The sequence below is a fragment of the Bos taurus genome, chromosome 29 (assembly GCF_002263795.3).
Source record: "Bos taurus isolate L1 Dominette 01449 registration number 42190680 breed Hereford chromosome 29, ARS-UCD2.0, whole genome shotgun sequence".
Lineage (NCBI taxonomy): Eukaryota > Metazoa > Chordata > Mammalia > Artiodactyla > Bovidae > Bos > Bos taurus.
Window position 1 is genome coordinate 33974725 of NC_037356.1, and position 23399 is coordinate 33998123.

At 46.8% G+C, this 23399-nt stretch overlaps 1 protein-coding gene and 1 long non-coding RNA gene across 9 annotated transcripts in view; one reads left to right on the forward strand and one right to left on the reverse strand.

Annotated features, from left to right (window-relative positions):
• OPCML (opioid binding protein/cell adhesion molecule like) overlaps window positions 1–23399 on the forward strand; it is a 1072821-nt gene that overhangs the window by 520275 nt on the left and 529147 nt on the right. For 5 of the 8 annotated variants that reach the window (XM_024986976.2, XM_024986978.2, XM_024986975.2 and 2 more), the window contains exon 2: window positions 8118–8202. In XM_024986976.2, coding sequence (XP_024842744.1) covers window positions 8118–8202 — 85 coding nt within the window. 8 annotated transcript variants of the gene reach the window in all.
• LOC132344196 (uncharacterized) overlaps window positions 1–23399 on the reverse strand; it is a 30300-nt gene that overhangs the window by 2468 nt on the left and 4433 nt on the right. Inside the window, exons 2-3 of the long non-coding RNA XR_009493349.1 lie at window positions 14228–14310; window positions 1607–1704 (exon numbers count right to left, since the gene is read on the reverse strand). This is a non-coding gene — a long non-coding RNA (uncharacterized lncRNA). The remainder of the gene's footprint in view (window positions 1–1606; window positions 1705–14227; window positions 14311–23399) is intronic.

Here is a 23399-nt window from a genome sequence, read left to right on the forward strand (position 1 = left end):
ACTTTATTGTATGGCTCTTGGAAACTGGTCTCTTTGCAGGAGGCTCCAGCCTTTCTAGAAGGAGACGTTCAGTGTGGTTGATGCCTTGTGATGTCCCACCATTGAGGAGTTTGGGGGCCAGGGAGGGGATGAGAACAGGAAGAAACATCACGGTGGGGATGCAGGTGGATCCTCGGCTGTCGGCTTTACTGACATTCCACAGACCATGGGAAGTGGACATCAGTTCTCTCATGCAACAAATATTTGCTGGTATTTACGCCATTCCAGGCTCCAGTCCACTGCAGAGGAATCAGGGATGAGCAGAAGAAACACCCACTCTCAGGGACCCTGTGATCCTGATGAGAGAGAGAGTTAGTTACACGGCCCCACATGTGTCAGATACTTTGAAGGAAGAATGTAGGGCAAGGAGGCCAGTATTATAGCAACTGGATTGTAATTCATCAGTAGATCACGCCTTTGGTCTTGGGGAATATATCCTCTATATCTTTTCACAAAGTGAATCTTGTGTGCTTCACGTTTTGTTTCTATTGCTGTTTCGTTCGTCTTGGTCAGTTTCAGTCATTTTGGCATCAAGAGAAGAGGAGTTTTATGGTCATTGATGGCAGTCAGTGTGCCAGGTATAACAAGCAGGCTGAGCTGTCCTCATTCTCAGGGCAGCCCTGCCAAGAAGGTCCTGTTAACCCTGTTTACAGATGAGAACACAGACTTAGAGAGGATGAGCGGTGTGCCCCCAATCACAGTTACAGGAGGCAGAGCTGGGATGTGCAACATGGAGGTTAATTCCTGTCCACTGCTGATTCTTCTCACTGGCCTGAGCACACCGGACCTGAGAGAGGTTGTGATGTGGTTGATGATGGAAGGAGGGGGGCAGAGTGAGACTCCACTGACCTGAATTCTGGCCTCGGGTCAGCAGTGGACCAGGAAAACCACTGAAATCTCTTTGCCTCTAAAGTCCTCATCACAAGGGAAAGTGAAAGAAAGTGAAGTCGCTCAGTCATGTCCAACTCTTTGCGACCCCGTGGACTGTAGCCCACCACGTTCCTTTGTCCATGGGATTTTCCAGGCAAGAGTACTGGAGTGGGTTGCCATTTCCTTCTCCAGAGAATCTTCCCAACCCAGGGATCGAACCCAGGTCTCCTGCATTGTAAGCAAGACACTTTACTGTCTAAGCCACCAGGGAAGTCAAAAATATGGTAACTATGTAGGGTTGGGTGTCAACCAGACTTACTGTGGTGATCATTGTGCAACAAATCCAAATATCTAATCATTATGTTTTACACCTGAGATTACTATAGCTTTATAGGTCAGTTATACCTCGATTAAAAAGCACATACATTTGCCTCAGTCATCAAGGGAGCAAAAAGACAAAGGGAAATGAAATTCTTCGTTCCCATCTAACACTGGCCATGAAGGCAGTTATTATAAGGAATTGCTTTGAGTTTTATTTTGAACAGAACTTGTGTCTCATCCAAAGCATTACATTCTGGTATGTTTCCATTTCTTGGAAATTTCCTTGAACCTAAAAAACAGAAGGCTTTTGGCTCAGTTCGTTTTTGGTTCTGACCTCTCTGTTTACTAGTGAATATCTCTAGTTTACGATACCCACATGTCCTAAGGGTCCGAGACAGCCAGTGTCCCCTGGCTCAGCCTCCACGCCTCCTCAATCATCCTGTCCCATTGGGTCCTCCTGATTTAGGTCGGTTTCTGGAATATAAATATGCATCATGTTCTCGCTTCTTTCTTTCTTTCTTCCTAAGGCACACACAGAGCAGCTGGGTACAATCTTCTCTCAGATAAACACAAGCTGTAAGTTTTCCTTATTTATGAATAACACACAGTTTGAAATTGCTTTTACAACTGGATACAAATTTCATTAGATAAATTCAGATATTTCTGCTGGATGCAGAGTTCCCCATAGCTATCCTCAGCTAGGCAGCCTCTCCATGGTACAAGGAAATCATAGTAATAACCACTTTGATCCTTAGGTGACTTCTAGTTCTAAAATCGGCTCTTTAAAATTAGAGAGAGACCTGTTCAGTTTCCCACATCACACACACGCAACCTCTGAACAACTTGGAGATTTGTCTGCCCTGCTCTGTACAGCGTATCTGCCCCCAGAGCCACTTCAGAGAAAAAAAAAAAAATGATGACGGGGGAATTACGTCTCTTTCTATAGATAACGAGGATGAATATTGATGGGTGCTTCCTGATGGCAAGGCAGGGAACCGACGGCTTTATATTCAGTATTTCATTTAACACTCACAAATACCATACACAATCATTACTATCATTGCCTGGATTTACAGGTAGGGAAGCTCAGGGTGACCAAAGTTAAGGGTATTATGTAAAATCACCCAGAAGTAGATTTTAGAGGCTGGATTCAGGTGCCTACGTTCTGACCTACCACCCGGTAAAACAAAGGCTTTTGACTGACCTACATCGCAGCTGATAGGTTACAGAAGGAAAAGACTTAAACCTGCCCCTGACTCCCCATCAGCTTCATTAAGGGTAAGTGAACAGCGTTTTCTTAAAACCAAACTGATATAATTCACAGTCGCACCCCCTAACAGTCTTAGAATCTAGACAGAAGCTGAGATGTGAGCAAGCAGAGGAAATACATTGAGACAATGTGAAAACAGTGGAATCACTAAACTTTAGAACAGCGTAGGTTCTGAAGTTTAAACTGATGGGATTGATTTCTAATTTACAAACAAAGGCAGAGGGGGCCTCTAGATTTGAGGTGAAGGTTCCACGGATCACATACTCCCCCTACCCTACCCACACAGAGCAGATGGAGAGAGACCTTTATTACCCTTTCCCCTGTAACAGGGGGCCTAACTGGGACAGCAGTGTCCTCGGGCTCCATTGTGACTTCAGCTTCTTTCTTCCTGCTGCCAGCTCACGGCTCCATCCGACTGTCTCATACAGCGTTTTACTCACTCTTCCAACTTCTGCCTCCCTAAACCTATTTCTTCTGGATTCATCCCCATCACCAGACATTGTGCCACTTCAAACTCAACCCCCCCTTTTTATTTTCTCAGTCTCAACATCTAGACTCTCGGGGAGCCTTGGCCGCAGGGCTTCCACAGCACGCTCCTTATCTTTCCCTGTTTCTCCATCACCCTGTTCATCATGGTCACCAACGTCATCTCTTCCCTCTTCTACTCCTGATTCCATGTCGTGTCCTTGAAACCCCTTCTCTTCATGACAAAGTGATATCTTAAAGTTCGTCACATCATGTCACCTCCCTGCTTTAAGTTCTCTGAAGCTATTAAACTGCACTGGGTCCAATTTGCATTTTCTATTAAAAATCACCCTAAATATCTAGATGTCTGCAAGACCTGAATCAAAGCTTAGATTGGCCCATGGGGCAATTAAATCCTCTCATTTGTATTTTTTTTTTTACATGCCCCAAGTTGTCATCACAGGAAAGTGAGAATTTTGGTACATAATCATAATTTATGATTACTAAGTGCTTCCATGGTGCCAAGTCCTTTGGCAATTGTCTCATTAATTGTCACCCTATATTAATCATGTTTTGAGGTTGTTTTTTTTTTTTAATTCTGTATTTTATGATGCTTTGACATCTTGGAGGCTTTCTAATTCTGGACTCTCCAGGGCTAGCTATTTCTAGAGATAGCAAAGGACTAGCCTTCAACCTGCCATTCATATGCAAACCAACCCATTAAGAGCCCACAACCCTAACCACCTTCTCTACCCAACTGTCACCAAGGCAGTACTTGCCCTGCCCTGAGTCACCCCAGGCCAGGTACTGGACAACTAGAGGATACAGGGAGAGTCTGAGGCTGTCACAATTATTCAAACAATCCAACCCTATATTCGATTAAGCTCTCCTCCCCTGCCTTGTCCATTCCTTCACCTGGAAACCACCATAAGGCCTCTGGACCTGACCTTCTCCCTGTTCTTTCTGCTTCCCGGTGCTTCCCCAAGCGACCGTGCATGGCGTGGCATGCCTCCTCCTCTGGGGAACACCGAGGGATAAACTCCCTTCTTTCAAGGCAGTGTATTCCATGTCTGCCACCTTAACTGACCTACCTTCCAACCTAATCTTGGGGACGTTTCACAATACCCCCAAATCCTATGAAATAGGTGAGACAGGCATTATTAGGTACCAGTCACACAGCAGAAGGGTCGAGGAGTCAGCGTCTGAATGGATGATCCAACCACAGAAGCAACGTGCTGAGTCCTCTAACCTATCCTCATTTTATGTGTCTTCACGTATGTCATGACATACCCAAGCAAGGCATAGCTGCTAGGGCCTCCCTACCATGGCGTCAAGTCAAGCATTCCATAGCAATCTGCTAATATGAACTATAAAGGAGCTCACCCCCTTTTCCCGTTCCCATTTCAGTCTGGGTTGGCCTTCTAATATCTCAAAGGATATACTGGTCACTAGCAATGCCTTCAGAGAAGGCAATGGCACCCCACTCCAGTACTCTTGCCTGGAAAATCCCATGGATGGAGAAGCCTGGTAGGCTGCAGTCCATGGAGTCACTAAGAGTCAGACATGACTGAGCGACTTCACTTTCACTTTTCACTTTCATGCATTGAAGAAGGAAATGGCAACCCACTCCAGTGTTCTTGCCTGGAGAATCCCAGGGATGGGGGAGCCTGGTGGGCTGCCGTCTATGGGGTCGCACAGAGTCGGACACGACTGAAGTCACTTAGCAGCAGCAGCAGCAGCAGCAATGCCTTACAGATGAATGAATCGCCCCCACCAAACTGTAGACAGGCATAGATTCACACAAAAATAAAACCCCTGCCGTTATTTCTCTGATTCACTAGCTCTTAAATTCAATCCACTTATTCACCCACAAATACTGAACTAGCTAGAAAGCCGACTCATGGAAGAGAAAGATGATGGCCCCACTCTCTAAGACTCCAGACATCTAGAGCTCGGGGAGTCAGCCCTGCAAAAATAAAAAAAGTTGACCATCTCCCCAAGGGCAGGATGTTCACGTGTTATGAATATATAATGTCTCGCTTCATCTTATCTCTGCCTCTCTTCTTGCCCCACCTGTTTTCCTCGCACCTGGAATCTCATGTTCTTTTTTGCTTTTTTTTTCTCCTCCAACAACTCCTTTCGTCTCAAGCAGTCCTACATGGGCTGATTCAGCCTTTGGGAACAGCCCAGCTGCACCTCCTGAGAAGCGCTAGAACCGGCAGGGGTGTGAGTCGGCCGTGTCATCCGCGTGCTCGGCAACCAAGTGGAGGGATCTGTGTGACTTGTGCGGCAGCCTGACCCATCTGACGTCTCACACCCTCGGTGTTCAAGAGACAAACTCTGTAACTGAAGACAGTTGTAAGCCCAGCCCCAGTTCTCCCCTTTGCACGACTGAAGTCCTTCCAGGACATTGACAGTGGACAAGAGCATCTCGGAGTTTAGAGGATTATGTGCAATGTGTATGCAGAAAACCCAGCTACACTCAGGTCTTAAGGAAAGATGTGTGTCATTAAAACTGGTAGGTGATCCCTGAATAAGTTATTAGGCTGTTCTCTGAGGCCTTGGCTCTCCTCCTAGCATATATTACCCCTCCTGGCATGGAGCTCACTAGGAAGCGTATGCTTCTACTCATCTGCCTTGTTAATGCCTGCTTTCCGGGAAGGAACTCCAGGTACTTTCACTCTATTAAAACTTACACAACACTTGTGGCATAACTAGCGACAGGTATTCTTTCTTCCTGAGGTCCCATGCTCTAATTAAAAACGTTAGACCTGGGATATGTATAGTTACCTTTTTACAGGGGGTGGAGGATGGACAGCATTTATTTATATTGTATATTCATCATAGTACAGCATATAGTTGTTTAGTCGCTAAATCGTGTCCGACTCTTCGGGACCCCATGGACTGTAGCCCATCAGGCTCCTCTGTCCATGAGATTCTCCAGGCAAGAATACTGGAGTGGGTAGCCATTCCCTTTTCCAGGGGGTCTTCCCAACCCAGGGATTGAACTCATGTCTCCTGCATTGGCAGGTGGATTCTTTACCACTGAGCCACCAGGGAAGTATATTATCTGTGTCCAGTCCTTTATAACTGAGAGCAGGTAGTATGCTTTTGTGCCCTTCAGGAATGAACACAATCCATGGCAAGAGTTTACAGCTTATTTCTGAATTACATTTCATTGGAACAATTGTTCAGAGCCCAGGCTAATATTGCAAAAGGATTTGAGTACCAATACAGTAAAGCAAAATTGCACCTAGCAACCATTCAATTATGATTATGATACAAGGGCAGGAACCACACAATAAGGTGTGGCTTTTGCCAGGGGAGCGGAAAGAAATCCTCTCAATAGGCCCAAGGAAAGCCTTCGGCTCTTGACCAGAAGAAATGCCCTGGCTCCAAACTGGCAGACTGGGTTCTAAGAGGGCCCTAACCACCAGTTCCTCTCCAGATGCATGATGGTTCCACTTCATGTTGTGATCATAAAGCAACAGACAGATTTTGTAAAAGTCGGTCAATACTTTTTAGGATCTCTGTGTGTTTTTCCCAGCTCTTGCATGCTTACAATGAGATCCTTGGGTAGTAATGTGGAGTAGGATGGAGACGATTTTGCACGTGATGCGGTAGGGAGACATTCAGATTTGCCATTTGGAGAGATAGAGAGCAAGTCTAGGGCCAGGAGTATTTCCAAGGCGGGTCACCAGAGTAGAAAGCGCTCCACCATCTCGCCAGAGCCCAGGAAAGCTCTGTCTGGGATGGGACGGTAGCTCGGCCACGTGGAGTGGGGACGGCAGAGCTGCGGACGCCTCGCACCGCGCGCATTGAGTCGGCATTCTGGCGCGGGAAACCTAGTTGAGCTCTTCAGGGCGGGGTTTGGCAACTTCTGCCTTGGCATCCGGCATCCGGGGAGGGAAGGTGCGAGTCAGTTTCCAATTTGCTGCGGTCCCCGAGCTCCCTCTCCCGCCCTTCCCTCCCGCCAGCACGTAGGGAAGCCGCCGAAAGGGGCGCAGCGTTCCAGGGCAGCCGCGGTGTCGCGGGAGAGAGGAGCCGGGGAGGTGGCAGCCCGGCCCGCTAGGCTCCTGGTGCGAGTGGGCGGCGCGGCGGGGGTTAAGGTGGGAGCCTGCGCCCAGCGCCCTCCGAGATGCGCGCGGTCAGCCCGCTTGCTCGGCGCGGGCACCGCGGAGAGCGGCGGTCAGTGATGGAGCTGCTGCCATGACAACCCCGGCGGTCGGGGCCCGCGCGCGTCGGGTCTGCTCCCGGGAGGCCGGCAGCGCGGAGGCCGGGGGCGGCCGCTGAGCGTGGCGTCCGCGCGTCCCCGCGCCCCGCGCCGCGTCCCCGGAGAGGCGGGAGCGCCGTCTGCCCGCTCCCCGTGCGCCCCGAGCCTGCGCCGCGGGCGCTCCGCGGGCCGGGCCGGCCGCCAGTCGCCGCCCGGGCTGCGGCGAGGACGCCAGGCACCCACCGCTCCGGAGGATCGTCGGACTTGGCCGCGGCTGCGGGTCCCCGCGGTGGAACTTTTTACCGCCTTGGCGTTCCAGATCGGAGACTCGGGCTGGTTTCTAAATACATCTGTACATATGTGTGATCTAATAAAACATTCTCTCCTCTCCTTGAAGCGGCAGCTTTTTATGACATCTCCTTTATGTCAGAGACACTTGCCTGGCTTCTTTGGGTTATAAACTTTTGATGCCAGACCTCGGCAGGACGTGCCCAACTGAATGTTAAAGTAGCATCTCGAAGAGAGGCAGAGAAAGAACAACCGTGACCTTCATCCCCGCACCTTCCTCCTTCCTCTCCCTTCCCGGCCGCCTCCCTCCTCCCCAGGGGAGCATCGAGAAAGCGCTTTTTTGGATGCAGGAGGGGGCATCTGGTTGTGCCAGGCTGGAAAGCTGAGGCAGGATCTGAGGAAGAACAGTAGACTCCGGAGAGCCTGGACTCCGCTTCTCCTTACCCCCCTCTCCGCTTCTGGCTGGTTCCAGCCCCTGCCGCCCTCCCCGCGCGGCTGCCCGAGACCCGCTCGCGTGCGTGCGAGGACCGAGCCGCCGCCGGAGTTCTGGGAAGTTGTGGCTGTCGAGGATGGGGGTCTGTGGGTCCCTGTTCCAGCCCTGGAAGTGCCTCGTGGTCGTGTCTCTCAGGCTGCTGTTCCTTGTACCCACAGGAGTGCCCGTGCGCAGCGGAGATGCCACCTTTCCCAAGGCGATGGACAACGTGACGGTCCGGCAGGGGGAGAGCGCCACCCTCAGGTAGGGAGCTGTACTTCGGCGGGGGACTGAGCCCCTCGGATGGGATTCGGTGGGAACGGGCGAGCGAGAGAGGACCGGAGACCTGCGTGGGGGACGAGCGTGGGAGAGGGCTTTTGCAGGCCCAAGAGGTGCCCACTTGGCGTTCTGTGGCAGCTGGAACCCGTTCTCCTGGACAGCTTGGTCATTCGCTGTGGCTTCTCTGGCCCCGGGTTTTCAGAGCGAGTCCTGAGGTCCAGGCTTGGGATTGCATGTATCCATGAGGCTGTGGCTAGACTTGGCACAGCGATGTGAGCCCTGGCATTGAAATACTGGGGGCTGAGCTTGGGAGCACTGGTGCCCTGGGGGCTGTCTCATAGTCGGGAAGGTATGTGATGAGGCATGGTGGTCCAGAGAGGGCTGGTTGGCCTCTATCAGCGGGATACCTGAAATTTCCGGCTCTGGAATTGCCAGCTGCGGGGCCCGGGCCCTTTATGAGTCTGCAGCCATCCATGCCAACCCCGTGTGCTGCTCCTGGGGCCCCGGTTGTAAATTACGAGGGCAGTTTTATCTTTGCAGGCTCGGCCCAGGGAGAGGAAACATGTCTCTTTTATGCAACGACAACACTCCTGTGTGAAAAGCACAATAGGAAAGCTTTTTGTTTTACCTTAATGAGTTACAGAGAAGCACTTACGGGCTCCAGGCAGAGGGGTGGAGATTCTTGGAATATGAACCTTTAGGGACCCGGCCTGCTGCAGCAGAGACTTTAATAAAAATGCAGCCACCAGTTTCCACCAGCTCAGCAGATATCATCTTTTATCTCTTTAATGAGGCAGTTCTGGTCCTCGGAGACACATTCAGGGACGTCCCAGCTTAACTCTGCTCACAGTGTGCACGGGGTGAATGCATTTGCCCTGCCTGTGACTTTGATGGTTACGGTGGAAATAAAACATCGTGCCCCAGATTCTGCAGCTGAGAAGCCTGGCAGCTCCAAGGAACGCGTGAGGGTGGGGCTCCCTTCCTGCTCGGCCCTCGACTTTCTTGGTGTCCCTCTCAGCCCAGATGAACCTCTCCCTGGGGAACGAAAGGAAGGCCTCACGTGACCACTGCTCTTCTTCCTAATCCCAGGCGTGAGGTTGATGCTTGCCTTCTGAGTGGTCTCACTGAGTTTTCTTCTGAGCCCAAGGACAGGTCCTAGAACCCTGTCTGGTGGTGTATGGGGGCCCCAGAAGGAGGGAGAAAAACCAGAATGGAGACAGACCTCCTTTCCAGACCTCCAGCAGGAGGGAACCCCTCTGGCTTGTCCCGTACTAGAGGGAGTATAACGTGCATACTTCCTTCCATCAGAGAAATCCCGGGGTGAGGGGGCTGGTCCACGCCCTGCAAGGCACATGCGCAGAGGGCCAGTCTGCTCAAAGAGAGGAGTAACAGCCAGGCTACGGTGCGGGTTACCCCAGGCGACGTGGGGAAATGGCGGTGGGTGTTAAGGGGTGCCAATGCTGTGTGCCTCTCTCTCCGTCCTCCAAACTCATACCCTCTTACCAGGGACAGAGAGGCGTAGCACAGGATAAGGTCTCAGTGCTGAACTTTCCAAAAGCCTCCGGCCTCTTCTTGTCCCTGAAAGTTAAAGCTTTCTGGCCTGCAGTAACACTATTCCACCAGCAGAGGGCCAGCTTTGAGCTACCTTTTTATTAGCTGTTGGCCTGTTTTCATGATCTTCAATTCTAATGTTTAGCAGCTGGGCTTCGTAATGGGAATGGGAATAAAAAAGGGAAAAGCTGAATAGTTGCTTTTTGTGCTTTGTGGAGAAAAAAGAAAGAAAAACCTTACATATTTGAATATAACTGTTATCTGTTACCTGACGGTATGCTTTATTTTTTAAAAAGTAAGCCCATCTTACGATGATTTTGCCTCTTGACTTCTGTATAACTTGCCCTGAAATAGAGAAATTCAGTGCATTGTCCCCATTTTAATCTTTCTGTATTCTCTTTCTTTTACCTCTCATGTTTTCCTCTTTTATTAATTTTCTTTCATTTTTATCAAATGCCTCCATTTTATATGCTTTTGCGTGTTATTCATTCTCATCTTTCCATCTTTGATCACTGAAGTCTTACTATTCCCTTATTTTTTAAGGTTCTGATTTCACTACGATCACAGTGTTTCTTAAAATAACATCAATAACTCTCACAGATTTCTGGGGGTCTCAATCTCTCCCCTTCTGTTCTCCATGCTCCTTTGGTGTCTTGGCTTGACAGCTGTGCGCCGGTCTCAGTGAAAACCTTGTTTGTCAGGACTCCGAGGGGGCGGGCATCCTGTTTCCCGTCTCTGGAAGTCCATGGCCTCAACCCCAGATAGATGTATCATCCTGTTGGTTTTTTTTTTGCTTCTAAAAAATTGTAGTTCTTAACCGCAGTCACTCTCTAATCTCCTAAAAGGTGTGCCACTGGGAATTCTGTGTTTGGGAATTTAGTGTTCTGAATGCATCAGATGTTCAGAAGGCATTGAAAACACTGACTGATTCCCAGGTCCACTAGTCAGAGCCATAGAAAGTCTGTTCATATGTGGCTGCCTCGGAGCAAAGTAATCCAAACCTGTTTCTCAATCTTGAATGAAGTTACATAGGAGGTTGAAGACCAGCCAGGAGAAGCCAAGGGAAGGAGAAAGCTCGGTCCTCCTTTGAAATTTTCAGTGAGATGCTGCTCGGCTTAGAGAGGGGTGATCTCCTTCCTCGGAGGCATGTTTGTGGTGCTAGGTCTTTGATTGAACGTGGAAGGAACTCATTTTATGTAGATGAGGCAATATTATCTTCCTCATAACTACTTCACAGGGCTACTTGAAAAGTAAAAATAATTATGTGACTATGGAGTTATTTTGCCTTCTTGAAAGAGAGATGATATGGAAAATGAAGGTGGTATTCACAGTGTCTGAATTATAGCTGCTATGAATCTGATTTGAATTCATTATTACAAATGGGCCCTCTTGGCCAGAATCATTTCATTACAATTATCTGCTGTTGGGTTAAAAATGTTCTGTGCCTCTGCATTAGATTAGATATGACAAGTGTCTAGAAGTCCTGTGTCTGAATCATTGCCCACGTCAGGAAGGGAGCCCAGGATGCTCGGTGTGGTCAGCTGGTGTCTATTAGGCTCTTTCAGTGACGCAATGCTCACCAGATGTGTTTTCTTCCTGGACCTCAGTCTTCTCTAAATTTGCTTCGGTTTTGCAGTGAACCGCATCATCCATGTCCGTGAACATTCTGAGGGGGTTTCGGTAGGCTGAAAGTGGGGGTTGTTGCTGTAACTGTTCTGCTAAGCGGGAAAAGTTCCCACCAGCAACCTGGGGAGGGTTGTTTTTTTTTTTTTTTAAGCATGGCAGGATAATCAGTTTCGCTGATCCAGGCTGGCTGATCTGGGATTATGCTTAGAAACTCTCGTCTAAAATACCCTCGCATTTTCATTTGGAGTTCTGAGCTAATCTCTTTGGAACCCAGTATTTGGAGGTTAACCACTGCCAAGGAGGAATCTGTGCAGCAGGATTTTGCCAAAGTCACTGAGGCAGTCAGGCTCCCAGGGAGGCGTCCTGTCTTTTCCTGGGTGTTTCTCTGCCTTTTGCCCTCTCCATCAGCAGCTTTCTTTTTGTGTACATTAGAACATTCAGAAGAGCCATTAGGTTATTCCAAACAAGGCCACAGCACGTGAATTTCAGCATTTCAGTTACCTAAACTGAATAAGGACTCTGATCGGGGCAGTGGCTTCGCTCTGGTAAGATGGATTCAGACGTGGACCCAAGTATAAGTCCATACAGGGCCACTCCAGCTGCAGTGCTAACCTGGGTTGCCCCGGAGTTACTGAAGATGCATTTTAGATGTTCCATGGCCAGGATCCCAGACGAATGAAAGCAAAATGTCTGGAGTTGGGCACGGGTGTATTAAAGATCTCTTCTAGTATTTCTCATGTTGAGAACTGCTGCCCCAGAGCCCCTTCCTGCCCCAGAGCATCTGAGCAAGGCTGGTGTCCAGTGGCCCTGCCCACACTTTCATAACCCTACCTGCGTGCATGGACCTCACCACTTAAAGCTGCTGAATTGCCTGAGAAGGAGCACCAGGCCTGGGGGCCTGCATACCACCTGGGCTTGATTCTTGCTCCTTCCCTCACCTGCCAAATGATTTTGAGCACTTGAATTCATTTGTGTACCCTTGGGGATGGTGTCTGCCCCATCTAAGGCATCGGGGAGATGAAAGAGATGGTGTTATTATGCTGATTAGAAAGCAACACACAAGTGCAGGTTGTTATAGGAGCCAAACAAAACCTCAGTGATGACCTGTGATGCCCTGTCCTTTCTGGGTTCATTTCTCCCCGCTCCCCCAGATGCATAGAGAGCTCTAGAATTCTCCTCCCCCTCCCACCACACACACAGATCTCTAGCATTCTCTGCCCCCCACCACCACACACACAGAACTCTAGAATTCTCACCCCTTCCCCAGTGCCAGCCAGCGCCCTGCTTTCTGCTTATGGTCAGGACTCACCTTTATCTGAGCCCCCATAACGCCTGCTGCAGATCTTTGTTCTGATGGTCACACACTGTGGACTCGTCAGTTACATGTGGGTGTGGTTGGACTGTGAGTTCCTAGAGGCACAAAGCCATGACCTAGGTGTTGGCTACAGACACCGTCATGGATACTGAGGATCCAAAATGATATGTCTGGGCTGAATGCTTTACTCCACTGTAAAGGAGCTCAGTCTCTTATGATGGAGTGTTAATCTGCAGCGATAAAATGCTCACAGCGAAAGGGTTCCGTTCTCTTCACAATATGGCACCAATGGCAGGTGGTTGGTTAGAGCCTTTGGGGGCCTGGGGGACCTGCATTCTGGTGCGATCACTTGCCAGGGGGACACTGAGTCCACCAGTGGCCTCCGAGGCTGAGCCATCCCTGGGACAAGGCGAGGAGCAGGGCAGCAGAGCAGAGGGGGTCTTCTCAGCTGCAGTAGGGTGATGGACTTGAGAGCAGGGCTGTTCCTGCGGAGACCTGCCTTCTGTCGACCAGAGGAGACATGTGGAGCCAGGAGGGAGAGGGGCGGATGGGGAAGTTGGCGTATTCCCATCCGGCAGGCCTGGAAGAGGGGGGCTGGCTAGATTGAGGTCGTCTAATCACTGATTGGTAGGGATGCCAGCGCGGGGGATGGGGGGGCGCATCTTAAGGCAGTCAGCATACGTGTTCTGTGACTTTCTGGATTGCTCTAAACAACTCAGCCATTCCCATCTAAGCCCTTGTTCTTTTTTTTTTTTGGCCTTTAAGTAAATTTGGTCCTTGGGTTCAGTTTAGTCCTGCTGTTCTAGAAAGGGACCTTGGCCTGCCTACCTTGCTCACTGTGCAGCTGGCTCTGGTGAAGGGCAAGGGTGGAGGCGAGCAGGACTGGGCAGCCTGAGCCCCAGACCTGATGGGGTCCAGACATGAGATGCAGAGGATAAGAGGTCCCGTCCATCCTTCCCAAAGGAGGACTTGAACATTATCATTAATGGGAAGCATTGTCATGGTCCTAAACATGTGTTTAGGGCTGGCCAAAATGGCGTTGCCTGTTAAGTTAGGAACTGTTAACCTTTCTTGATTTTTTATTTTCCAATCCACTCAAGATGGCCCAGGCTATTTTGGGTTCATTAGTTTGTGTACCATTTCCCCTGCAGGAAGATGCTTTTTGGGTTGAGGAGGAAGGTGGCTGGGAATGGGCCCTGGGGAGAGAGGCTTCCCGCTGAGTGCCTTCTCACCTTCCAGCTATAGCACCTTCCTGGGACTTCTCGTACCTGGCACATCTTTTTTTAAGACATGAAAACTGAAGCTGTGATGTTTCTGCAGCTCAGCACTTGCCCTGCCTCCATCTGTATGTCATTGCCTCAGTAGAGGAGGTTAGAAAAGGGAGGTGTTGGAGCCTGGTGCCCCTTCCCTGCGGGACCACACCGCAGACCCTTCAGTAAAACCTGTGGGTGGGGCTTAAATAAATAGACCCCGTCATCCATAATTGACTGTGTGTCGGGTGCCAGGCCAATTACTTACTGTTTCATGTAATTTTCAGAATATTATGATCCTGTCCAGGAAGGAGACATTTTCTTCTACCCTTCTAGGGTCTTCTGGCTGGTCTAAGAATTAAACAGACAGCAGACAGGTGAAGAGGAGAAAGTCAAACAAAAGTTTAATAACATATATACATGGAAGAAACCCAGGGGAACTAAATAACTCACCCCAAAGCCCAAAGTCCTCATCCTGAACACCATCCTCAGCTGAAGACTAAGGAGGATGTTGGAATAGTGGTGTGGAACTTTTAAGTAGAGGAAGGCAGTTCACATGGAGATGAAAAAGCAGATTGATTGGTAAATGAATGAATGTTGGCCCAACAGAGAGGGACGCAGAGTGGGCTCTGATCTCTGGGAGTTGCCCCCCCAAACCTGGCCGTATTCTTTGCATACATCTCTTCTGACCCTCTGTTCCTGGAATAGGTCCTCTATCTGAATTCTCAAGACAGTTACTGGGAAGGTCAGAGTTTCTTCCTGAGTCTTGGGCCTTGACTGTTTTCAGCTTGAAATAATCCACATGCCAGAAACATTTTGACATGTCAAATTTTGTTCCTCTACAATCCGCAATGTATAAACTAGGAGACTAAGGTTCAGAAGGTTGAGGCACTTGCCTTGGGTCACATGGTTATTATGTGTCAGAGTCTATGCTTGCTCCTAGAATGCCTTTTCCCCCTTCTTCTGAGTTTGATAGTGCCCTCTTCCAGGTAGGGAGAACAGAGGATGTTTCCATGAGCTTCAAGCAGAAGAAGCAGACGGCTCCTCTGTGTTCCTGGGAGCTGTATTTGAGCCCAGGTTAGGACGTCTGCGCTGGGTTGAGGGCTGTGGCCGCCTGTGCTGTGCCCCCAGCAGGTCCTTTAGGCCTCTCCCTGCACACCAGCAAGCACTGCTCTGTCTCTTGGGGCCAGAAATCAGGCTGCAGAGGGTCCCACCCACCATGTGTGCTGCCCCTGAGTTCTGGGTGCCCTTAGCTTTGACTTTTCCCCGAATGCTGCACCCTCTGGGAACGTCTGTGACCTCTCACAGGATGAGCAGCCCCTCCAGGGACCCTGCAGACAGGACAGAGCCAGCAGGGGAATGATGACAAGGACACCAATGACAGAGCATTTCTCCAAGAACCAGGAGGAAGCAAGTGACCCGCGTGGAAGGCTGCAAAGATGAGAAGTCACGTGTTTCTAGATCCAAAAATCCAAGTCATTGTGTCATCCTGTCTCCCCGTCTTTATGCTCGTATTTTATTTTAAACCATCAAGACTGTGGCAGCAGCGGGCACAGGCCCTTCTTGCTCACCTTGTGGCTGACTCATACCCTACAATGTCTGCCTGACCTCTTGTGGCCTCCTCTTCCCTGGAGATGGTACATTTTGCTTAAATCAAAAAGATGCTGAAGGACTTGACCTGGCTTCCATAAGAGTGCTGATCAATGTTGAAAACTTGCTTTTGAATATTAAACATCTCCAGTGGGTCTGAAGATTTATGAGATCTCGATTAACCAAGTTTCCATTGCATAATAGAAATACAGTATGTTTTAAGTGGTTGTGAAGTTTTCTGGCAAGGCCACAGAAGATAATTTAACTCATAATTATCCAAAATGCTATAGACCCGCCATGAAGAATAATAGAACACGATGTTGTTGTAGAAGAAGTAATTACACAAAAGACGGGAAAAATGAATATGATAATTTTCTATTTATCGTGAATGCCAGTGCTGAAGAAAAGTAGACATAATTACAGTAAGATAACATGGAAACATTTTCCCAAAGACATTTCTGAATACTTCCAAAAGTTTGGGAGTTTGTATTATTGTTTCTGTTGTGCCAAATTTAATTTTAAGATGCATAGCTTTCCTTTTATTTGATTCAAGTGTGCATTTGCAGCCTCAGTAATGCTGAGGAGTATTTTCATGAGTATTAATAAAGCAAGGAAGATAGATCAAGGAGACAAAAGAGAAAAATGGAAAGCATAGAGAAGGAAAGAGACTTTCCCAGGGCGTCAGCAAGAGTCGAAGACAGACAGAGACTCTGCCCACGTGAGGATGAAGTGGTTAAGGTGGACTCTCTGTAGTCCCAGGTAGAGGAAGAGGGAGAGACAGGAAGTGGCAGTGCTGCCTGCCCCCTCCCCCAGGCTCTGCTGTGCCAGTCAGTCGGAGGACTGACTGTCCGGGTCATGGGACCACACCCACACAGGTGTGCCATGTCCACCCTAAGGCATTGTGGTGCGTGTGTGTGTTAGTTGCTCAGTCGTGTCTGACTCTTTGTGATCCCATGGAGTGTAGCCGACCAGGCTCCTCTGTCCATGGGATTCTCCAGGCAAGAATACTGGAGTGGGTAGTCATGCCTTCCTCCAAGGGATCTTCCCAACCCAGGGATGGAACTCGGGTCTCCCACACTGCAGGCAGAGTCTTTACCATCTCAGCCACCAGGGAAGCCCCATCCTAAGTCAAGGTGCCAGCAAATTTAGGGCTCAGGTTCTCACTTGCTGCCAGAACCTGGCTCTTTCTGACCCTTGGTTTCGCCTGGCAGCTGGAGAACCCTTTCTGTCACTGAGCCCTGGCGCATGACCTGCTCCTTTGTGCTGGACCCACCCCAGGCGCTGGGTCATCGGCAGTCTGCTCTATTCGGCAGGTGTCTCTTCTCCAAAAGCCCAGCTCCAGTGTTGACCCCAATCCTCTCTAACTCCTCCTGATTCCTGGACTTTCCAGCACTTACTGTTCACCTGCCCACTGGAACCTCCTTTCAGAGACCACCTTATAGGCAGGCAAAAGGTGAGAGCTCAGCCAATTCATGCTTGATCCTTTATTAATACCCCATCATTCTTGGGTATATGCGTTGCCCTACCAGATAGCATGCGCCTTGACTGGGATTGATTGCAATTGATGCCATCCCAGTGTAGGGATTCTTGTTTGATGTTTGGAACTCCCCACGATGGATAAAAGAAGTCAGCATGTGTTTTGCAAGGAAATGAATCAGTCAGGTGTGTTATTGGAGCGGCCTTGCCCACATTGACTTAGGTGACTGAAAGGCACCTGTGTAGAAGGAGGGAATAAAGGGATTCATATTTGTGCCGGCCTATCTTTCTAGCCCATCCCTAAAAATACTCCTCTCCCTGCTCTTGTTGGCACTGCTTCTGTGCCTTTTGTTAAATGTATTAACACTTTCTCTCCATCTTTGGGTCCCAGAGTCCAGTTCAACACCTAACTCAGAGGGGATGCTCCAAGTTTGTTGCAAAGATGAATGTGTGTCCTTTATCTCTGTCTGTCCACCTCTTTCTCTCTCACACACACACATACCTACTTTTCCTAATGAAGATATTCTCATCCATTTTTAAGCAATTGGGAAGTCACTGACATTACAACCAAAGATTCTGGCATTTGAGTCCTGGTTGAGATAATGATCTCTCCCTAGATACTTGGTATTTAACTTGTCCTGTCTTCTCCTGCTTATTATAATTGCAGCATTTTCGAATTTCACACCATTCTTAAAGTCACCATTCTGAGATGCTGAGCAGTTATAAGGGAGGTATACCAGCCTCCTCCCTTTTTATTAAGGATATAAAATAGAGGGTGGCATATCCTGGGACTTTATCTGCAAACTCTCGGGAATGGAAAAAAAATCTCAGTGAGAGTAGTCTTCTAAAATTGCAGAGGGCATCTCAGGATGAAGGGACTTAGGGACCTATTGTTTTGTCCGTGTGAAATATAGCAGCTTCTGTGATGAGCTCTCACTATGAGATCCTTGAATACATCCTCAGAGCACCTGTCCTGCTATGGCTGTGCAGTGGGAACAGTTTATAGATCTTCTTGATTATAAGTTTACATTTACACTCGGCTCGTCAGTGGGCTTCCCTGATGGCTCAGGCAGGAAAGAATCTGCCTGCAATATGGAAGACTTGCATTCTATCCCTGGATTGGGAGGATCCCTCAGAGGAGAGCATGGGAACCTATTCCTGCATTCTTTCCGGAGAAGACCCATGGACAGAGGAGCCTGGCGGGCTACAGTCGATGGTGTTGCAAAGAGTCACACATGACTGAGCAACGAAGCACAGCGCAGCAGTCGGTGGGCGCTTAGAGAAATATAAGGTTAAGTATAACCTGTGTCAAGAGGTTAAGGCACAGACTTTAAAAGTCAAGAAGATTCAGTTCAAATCCTGGCTGAATGTGATCAGACAAGTGACCAACTTTATCCAACCCTCAATTTTAAATAAAGGATTGAGGGGTTATACACCCACTTCACTAAGTTGTAGGGGAGGAGTAGATGGCATTAAGTTTGTAAGAGCTTAGACTAAAGTCAGACATGTAGCAAGTTCATGATAAACAGTAGCATTAATGTTTTAAAAATATGTAAGTTACTGAATTCACAATTTAAAGAACCAGCTTTTATTGACTACTCTGTGCCAAGCCCTGTTCTAAGTGGCATGGAAATTATAAAGTTGAATTAATCCCAGAGTTTCCTCTTTAAACACTCACATCTAGTGAATATGTTAGCAGAATAAAGGGCCCATAGATCAGGAAGTGGAGGAGAAAGGAGCCAGAGGGAGAGAGTGAGGAGGAGAGGGCTGAATTTGCATAAAATGCACTATATTCTGTGTTCACTTAGACAAACCCTGGCATTCACATTCAACTGTGTAACCTCCACTCTAAAAGATATAGAATATATTCTTTTTTTATCACCCTCAAAGAATTCCCCTATGCCCTCTCATTTTTTGTGGTCAAATATGCACGACATGAAATTTACTATTTTAACCACTTTTAAATATGCATTTCTATGTCATTAAATGTGTTTATTTTATGTGCCAAAACGTGTATCTCCAGGCCTGTTTTCAGCTTTCTGAATGGAAACACTGCCCCCCTCCCCCATTAAAGACTAATTCCCCATCCTCACTCCCTGCTGCCCTGAGTTTCTGTCTCCTCTAGGGACTTCATATCGTGGGATCATACAGTATTTGTTCTTCTATGACTGCCCTATTTCATTTAGCCTCATGTCTTCAAGGTTCATCACTGTAGCGTGTGTCAGAATTTCCTTCCTTCTTAAGGCTGAAAAATATCCAGTTGTAGGTTTATACCACTATTTATCATTTACAGCAGAGACGTTACTTTGCCAACAAAGGTCCGTCTAGTCAAGGCTATGGTTTTTCCTGTGGTCGTATATGGATGGGAGAGTTGGACTGTGAAGAAGGCTGAGCACCGAAGAATTGATGCTTTTGAACTGCGGTGTTGAAGACTCTTGAGAGTCCCTTGGACTGAAAAGAGATCCAACCAGTCCATTCTGAAGGAGATCAGCCCTGGGATTTCTTTGGAAGGAATGATGCTAAAGCTGAAACTCCAGTACTTTGGCCACCTCATGGGAAGAGTTGACTCATTGGAAAAGACTCTGATGCTGGGAGGGATTGGGGGCAGGAGGAAAAGGGGACGACAGAGGATGAGATGGCTGGATGGCATCACTGACTCGATGGACATGAGTCTGGGTGAACTCCAGGAGTTGGTGATGGACAGGGAGGCCTGGCGTGCTGCGATTCATGGGGTCGCAAAGAGTCGGACACGACTGAGCGACTGATCTGATCTGATCTGTCTATGGAAACATGGGCTGCTGCTGTGAATAATGCTGCTATGGACGTGGGTGTACAAATATCTGTTCTCTGCTTTCAATTCTTTTGATGTATTCCCAGAAATGGGATTTTATATGCCCAGAAGTAGATCATGTGGTAATCCTGTATAATTTTGAGGAACTGCCATACCATTTTGCATAGTGGCTGTACCATTTTACATCCCCTCCAGCAATGCACAAGAGTTCCAGTTTCTCCACATCTGTGTCAACACTTGTTATTTTCAGTTTTTTGTTTTTATAATAGCCATTTTAATAGAGGTGAAATGTTATCTCACTGCGGTTTTGATCTGCATTTCCTTGATGATTAGTGATATTGATGTGCTAATGTCCATTTGTGCATCTTCTTTAGAGAAATGTCTATTCAATGGATTGTTCATATTTAATCAGGCTACTTGGAGAAGGAAATGGCACCCCACTCCAGTACTCTTGCCTGGAAAATCCCATGGGTGGAGGAGCCCGGTAGGCTGCAGTTCATGGGGTCACGAAGAGTCGGACGCGACTGAGTGAATCAGGTTACTAGGTTTTGTTGTTGTTGAGTTATAATAATTCTTGATGTATTCTGAATATTAATATTTTATTAGAAATGATTTGCACATGTATTATTCCATGTGTGCATTGCCTTTTCACTCTGTCAATAATGTCTTTTGACGCACACAGCTTTTTAATGTGAGTTTGCACATTTTATCATTTTTTTCTTTTGTCCTTTACACTTTGCTGTCCTATCCAAGAAATCTTTGCCTGATCCAATGTCATGAAGCTTTTCCCATATTTTGTCCTTGAACAGTTTAATGGTTTTAACTCTTCTGTTTAGATCTTTGCTCCATTTTGAGTTAGTTTTTGCATATGGTGTAAGGTAGGAGTCCAAGTTAATTTTATTGCATGTAGATATGCAGTGGCACCCCACTCCAGTACTCTTGCCTGGAAAGTCCCTTGGACGAAGGATCCTGGTGGGCTGCAGTCCATGGGGTCGCTAAAAGTCGGACACGACTGAGCGACTTCACTTTCACTTTTCACTTTCATGCATTGGAGAAGGAAATGGCAACCCACTCCAGTGTTCTTGCCTGGAGAATCCCAGGGACGGGGGACCTGGTGGGCTGCCATCTACGGGGTCTCACAGAGTCGGACATGACTGAAGCGACTTAGCAGCAGCAGCATGCAGTTTTTCCAGCACCACTTGTTGAAAAGAGTATCTTTTCCTTATTGGGCTTCTCACTCTTGTTGAAATTCATTTGAACTGTAGTTTATTTCTGTGATCTCTATTCTACTCCGTTGGTCTATGTCTGTCTTTATGCCAGGACCATACTGTTTTGGTTATTGCAGCTTATAGTAGATTTTGAAACCAAGAGTATAAGACCTTTTACTTTGTTATTTTTCAAGATTATTTTAGGTATTTGGGATCCACTGAGGCTATATATGCATCTAGGATCAATTTTTCTATTTTTGAAAAAACATCAAAGTCACTATTGACAGGGATTGCACTGAAGGTGGAGACCGCTTAAAGTAGTATTGACAATTTAATAATGCTGTCTTTCAATCCATAAACATGGGATGTCTTTTCATGAATATTTGTCTTTAATTTCTTTCAGAAACATTTTGTAGTTTTTAGTGTATAATTCTTTCACCTTGTTTAAGTTTATTCCTAGTAATTTTAAATGTTATAAATTAAATTGATTCTTAATTTCCTTTTCGGATTGTTCATTGTTAGTGCATAGAAATACAACTGCTTTGTATGTGTTATATAAAACACATGTGTTTTTATTTTTATGTGAAGATTATGGCGTATGCATAAAAATAATTTCATTTCTTTCTTTCCAGTTTTGATAACTTTTAGATATTTTTCTTGCCTAATTGCCCTCACTAGAACTTCCAGTACTATGTGAATAGAAGTGATGAAAGCAAGCAACCTTGCCTTGTTCCTGACATTAGAAGGAAGTATCTAGTTTTTCAACATCATGATCTCTAATCACTATTATTTCCTTCCTTCTATTATTTTTGTGTTCAGTTTGGATAGATGTTCAGGCTACTGCTTAATCCTAACTGCACTGCACTGAAGGCAGGTAGAATAAGAGGAAATAAAAATACCATGACATTTCTAGTTATTTTAAATGATGCTCCTTTTTTTTTCCTGCATTGGGCATTTGGTCAGGTTCTGTAATCTTTGGTTGATTTCCAGAGCCCTTGTTAAGTTATTGTTTCCAGTTTCTAGTTGTGTGTTTAGTGTTTCTGTAGGTAAACAAAGGTTTGTTCTTCCTAGGCTGTCATCTTGCTGACATTCCTGCTCTACCCTTTTAAAGTCAGTCCTCCAGGCCTAGACAGGCATCAGCTTCCTTTCTGACACCATAGACATCATTTCATTTGTTCTATAATTCCGTTTAAATGGAATAATCCTATATTACACAGTATGTCTAATATGTGATTTTTTCCCTTCAGTTTAATGTATTTGAGATATATACATGTCACTCCTTGTAGTTCATTCCCTTTGCCCTATAGTATTCCAGTTTATGGGTATATCACAATTTTTTCCCCCATTTACCTGTTGAAGGATTAATATTGTTTCTAGTTTTTGGGTTTTTTTAATTAAGGTGCAATGAGTATTTGAGTATAAATCTTGATAAGGGAATATATTTTCATTAAAAAAAAATGCCTAGGAATAGAACCATTGAATCATACGATATGTGTCAGTTTACCTTTAATGAAATAGACAGACCATTTTCCAATGTTATACCAATTTACATCCCCACTGATGTCTCAGAGCTCCAGCTGCTCCACAGTTCCAACATTTGTCATTGTAGGTCCTTTTAGGTTTTTGGTTTTTTAAAAATAATTTGTAGACTTTTTAGTGGGTATATGAAGTAGTGTATGATTGTGAAATTTTAGTTTGCATTTCTGGGGATTAATAACATTCAGTCTCTTTTTATGCATTTTTCACAGTGGCCAGTCTAATATCTTCCCACAGGCAATGGATGATGGATGTGTTTATCCATCCATTTATTTCAGCAAATGTTTACTGGACACTATATGCCATGTGCTATTTTCCAGAGATTGAGTATGGACTAACTTGAGAAGTAAGTCCAGATGGCACAGCTTTGGAAATTGGGGGTCATACTTTTGTGAGTTTTACCTCCAGGAGCCCCAGCAGGTTCTCAGCGTGAAAATATGAGAACTGGCAGGAGGAGGTACCATTTTGACATACACTAGAGCATTCTTCTCTCTGTAACAAAACCTGCCCTCAAACTATTTCACCAGATTCAAACCTCAGTGGGTTTCACTGGAGCCTAAACTGCCCGGAAAAGTGAAATACCCAGCTCTACCCTCCTTCAGCTAAAAAAGCACAAAACATAGCTTGAAGAGAAAGTGAGCATCAAAACTACACTCAGATATAGCAGGGATGTTGGAATTATCAGACCAGAAATTTAAAATAACTAGGATTCACATGTTAAGTGATTTAATGGACAAAATGGACAACATGCCAGAACAGATGGGTAATGTAACATAGAAATAGAAACTCTAAGAGAAAATACAGAAAGAAATGCTACAAAAATTGTTGCAGAAGTGAAG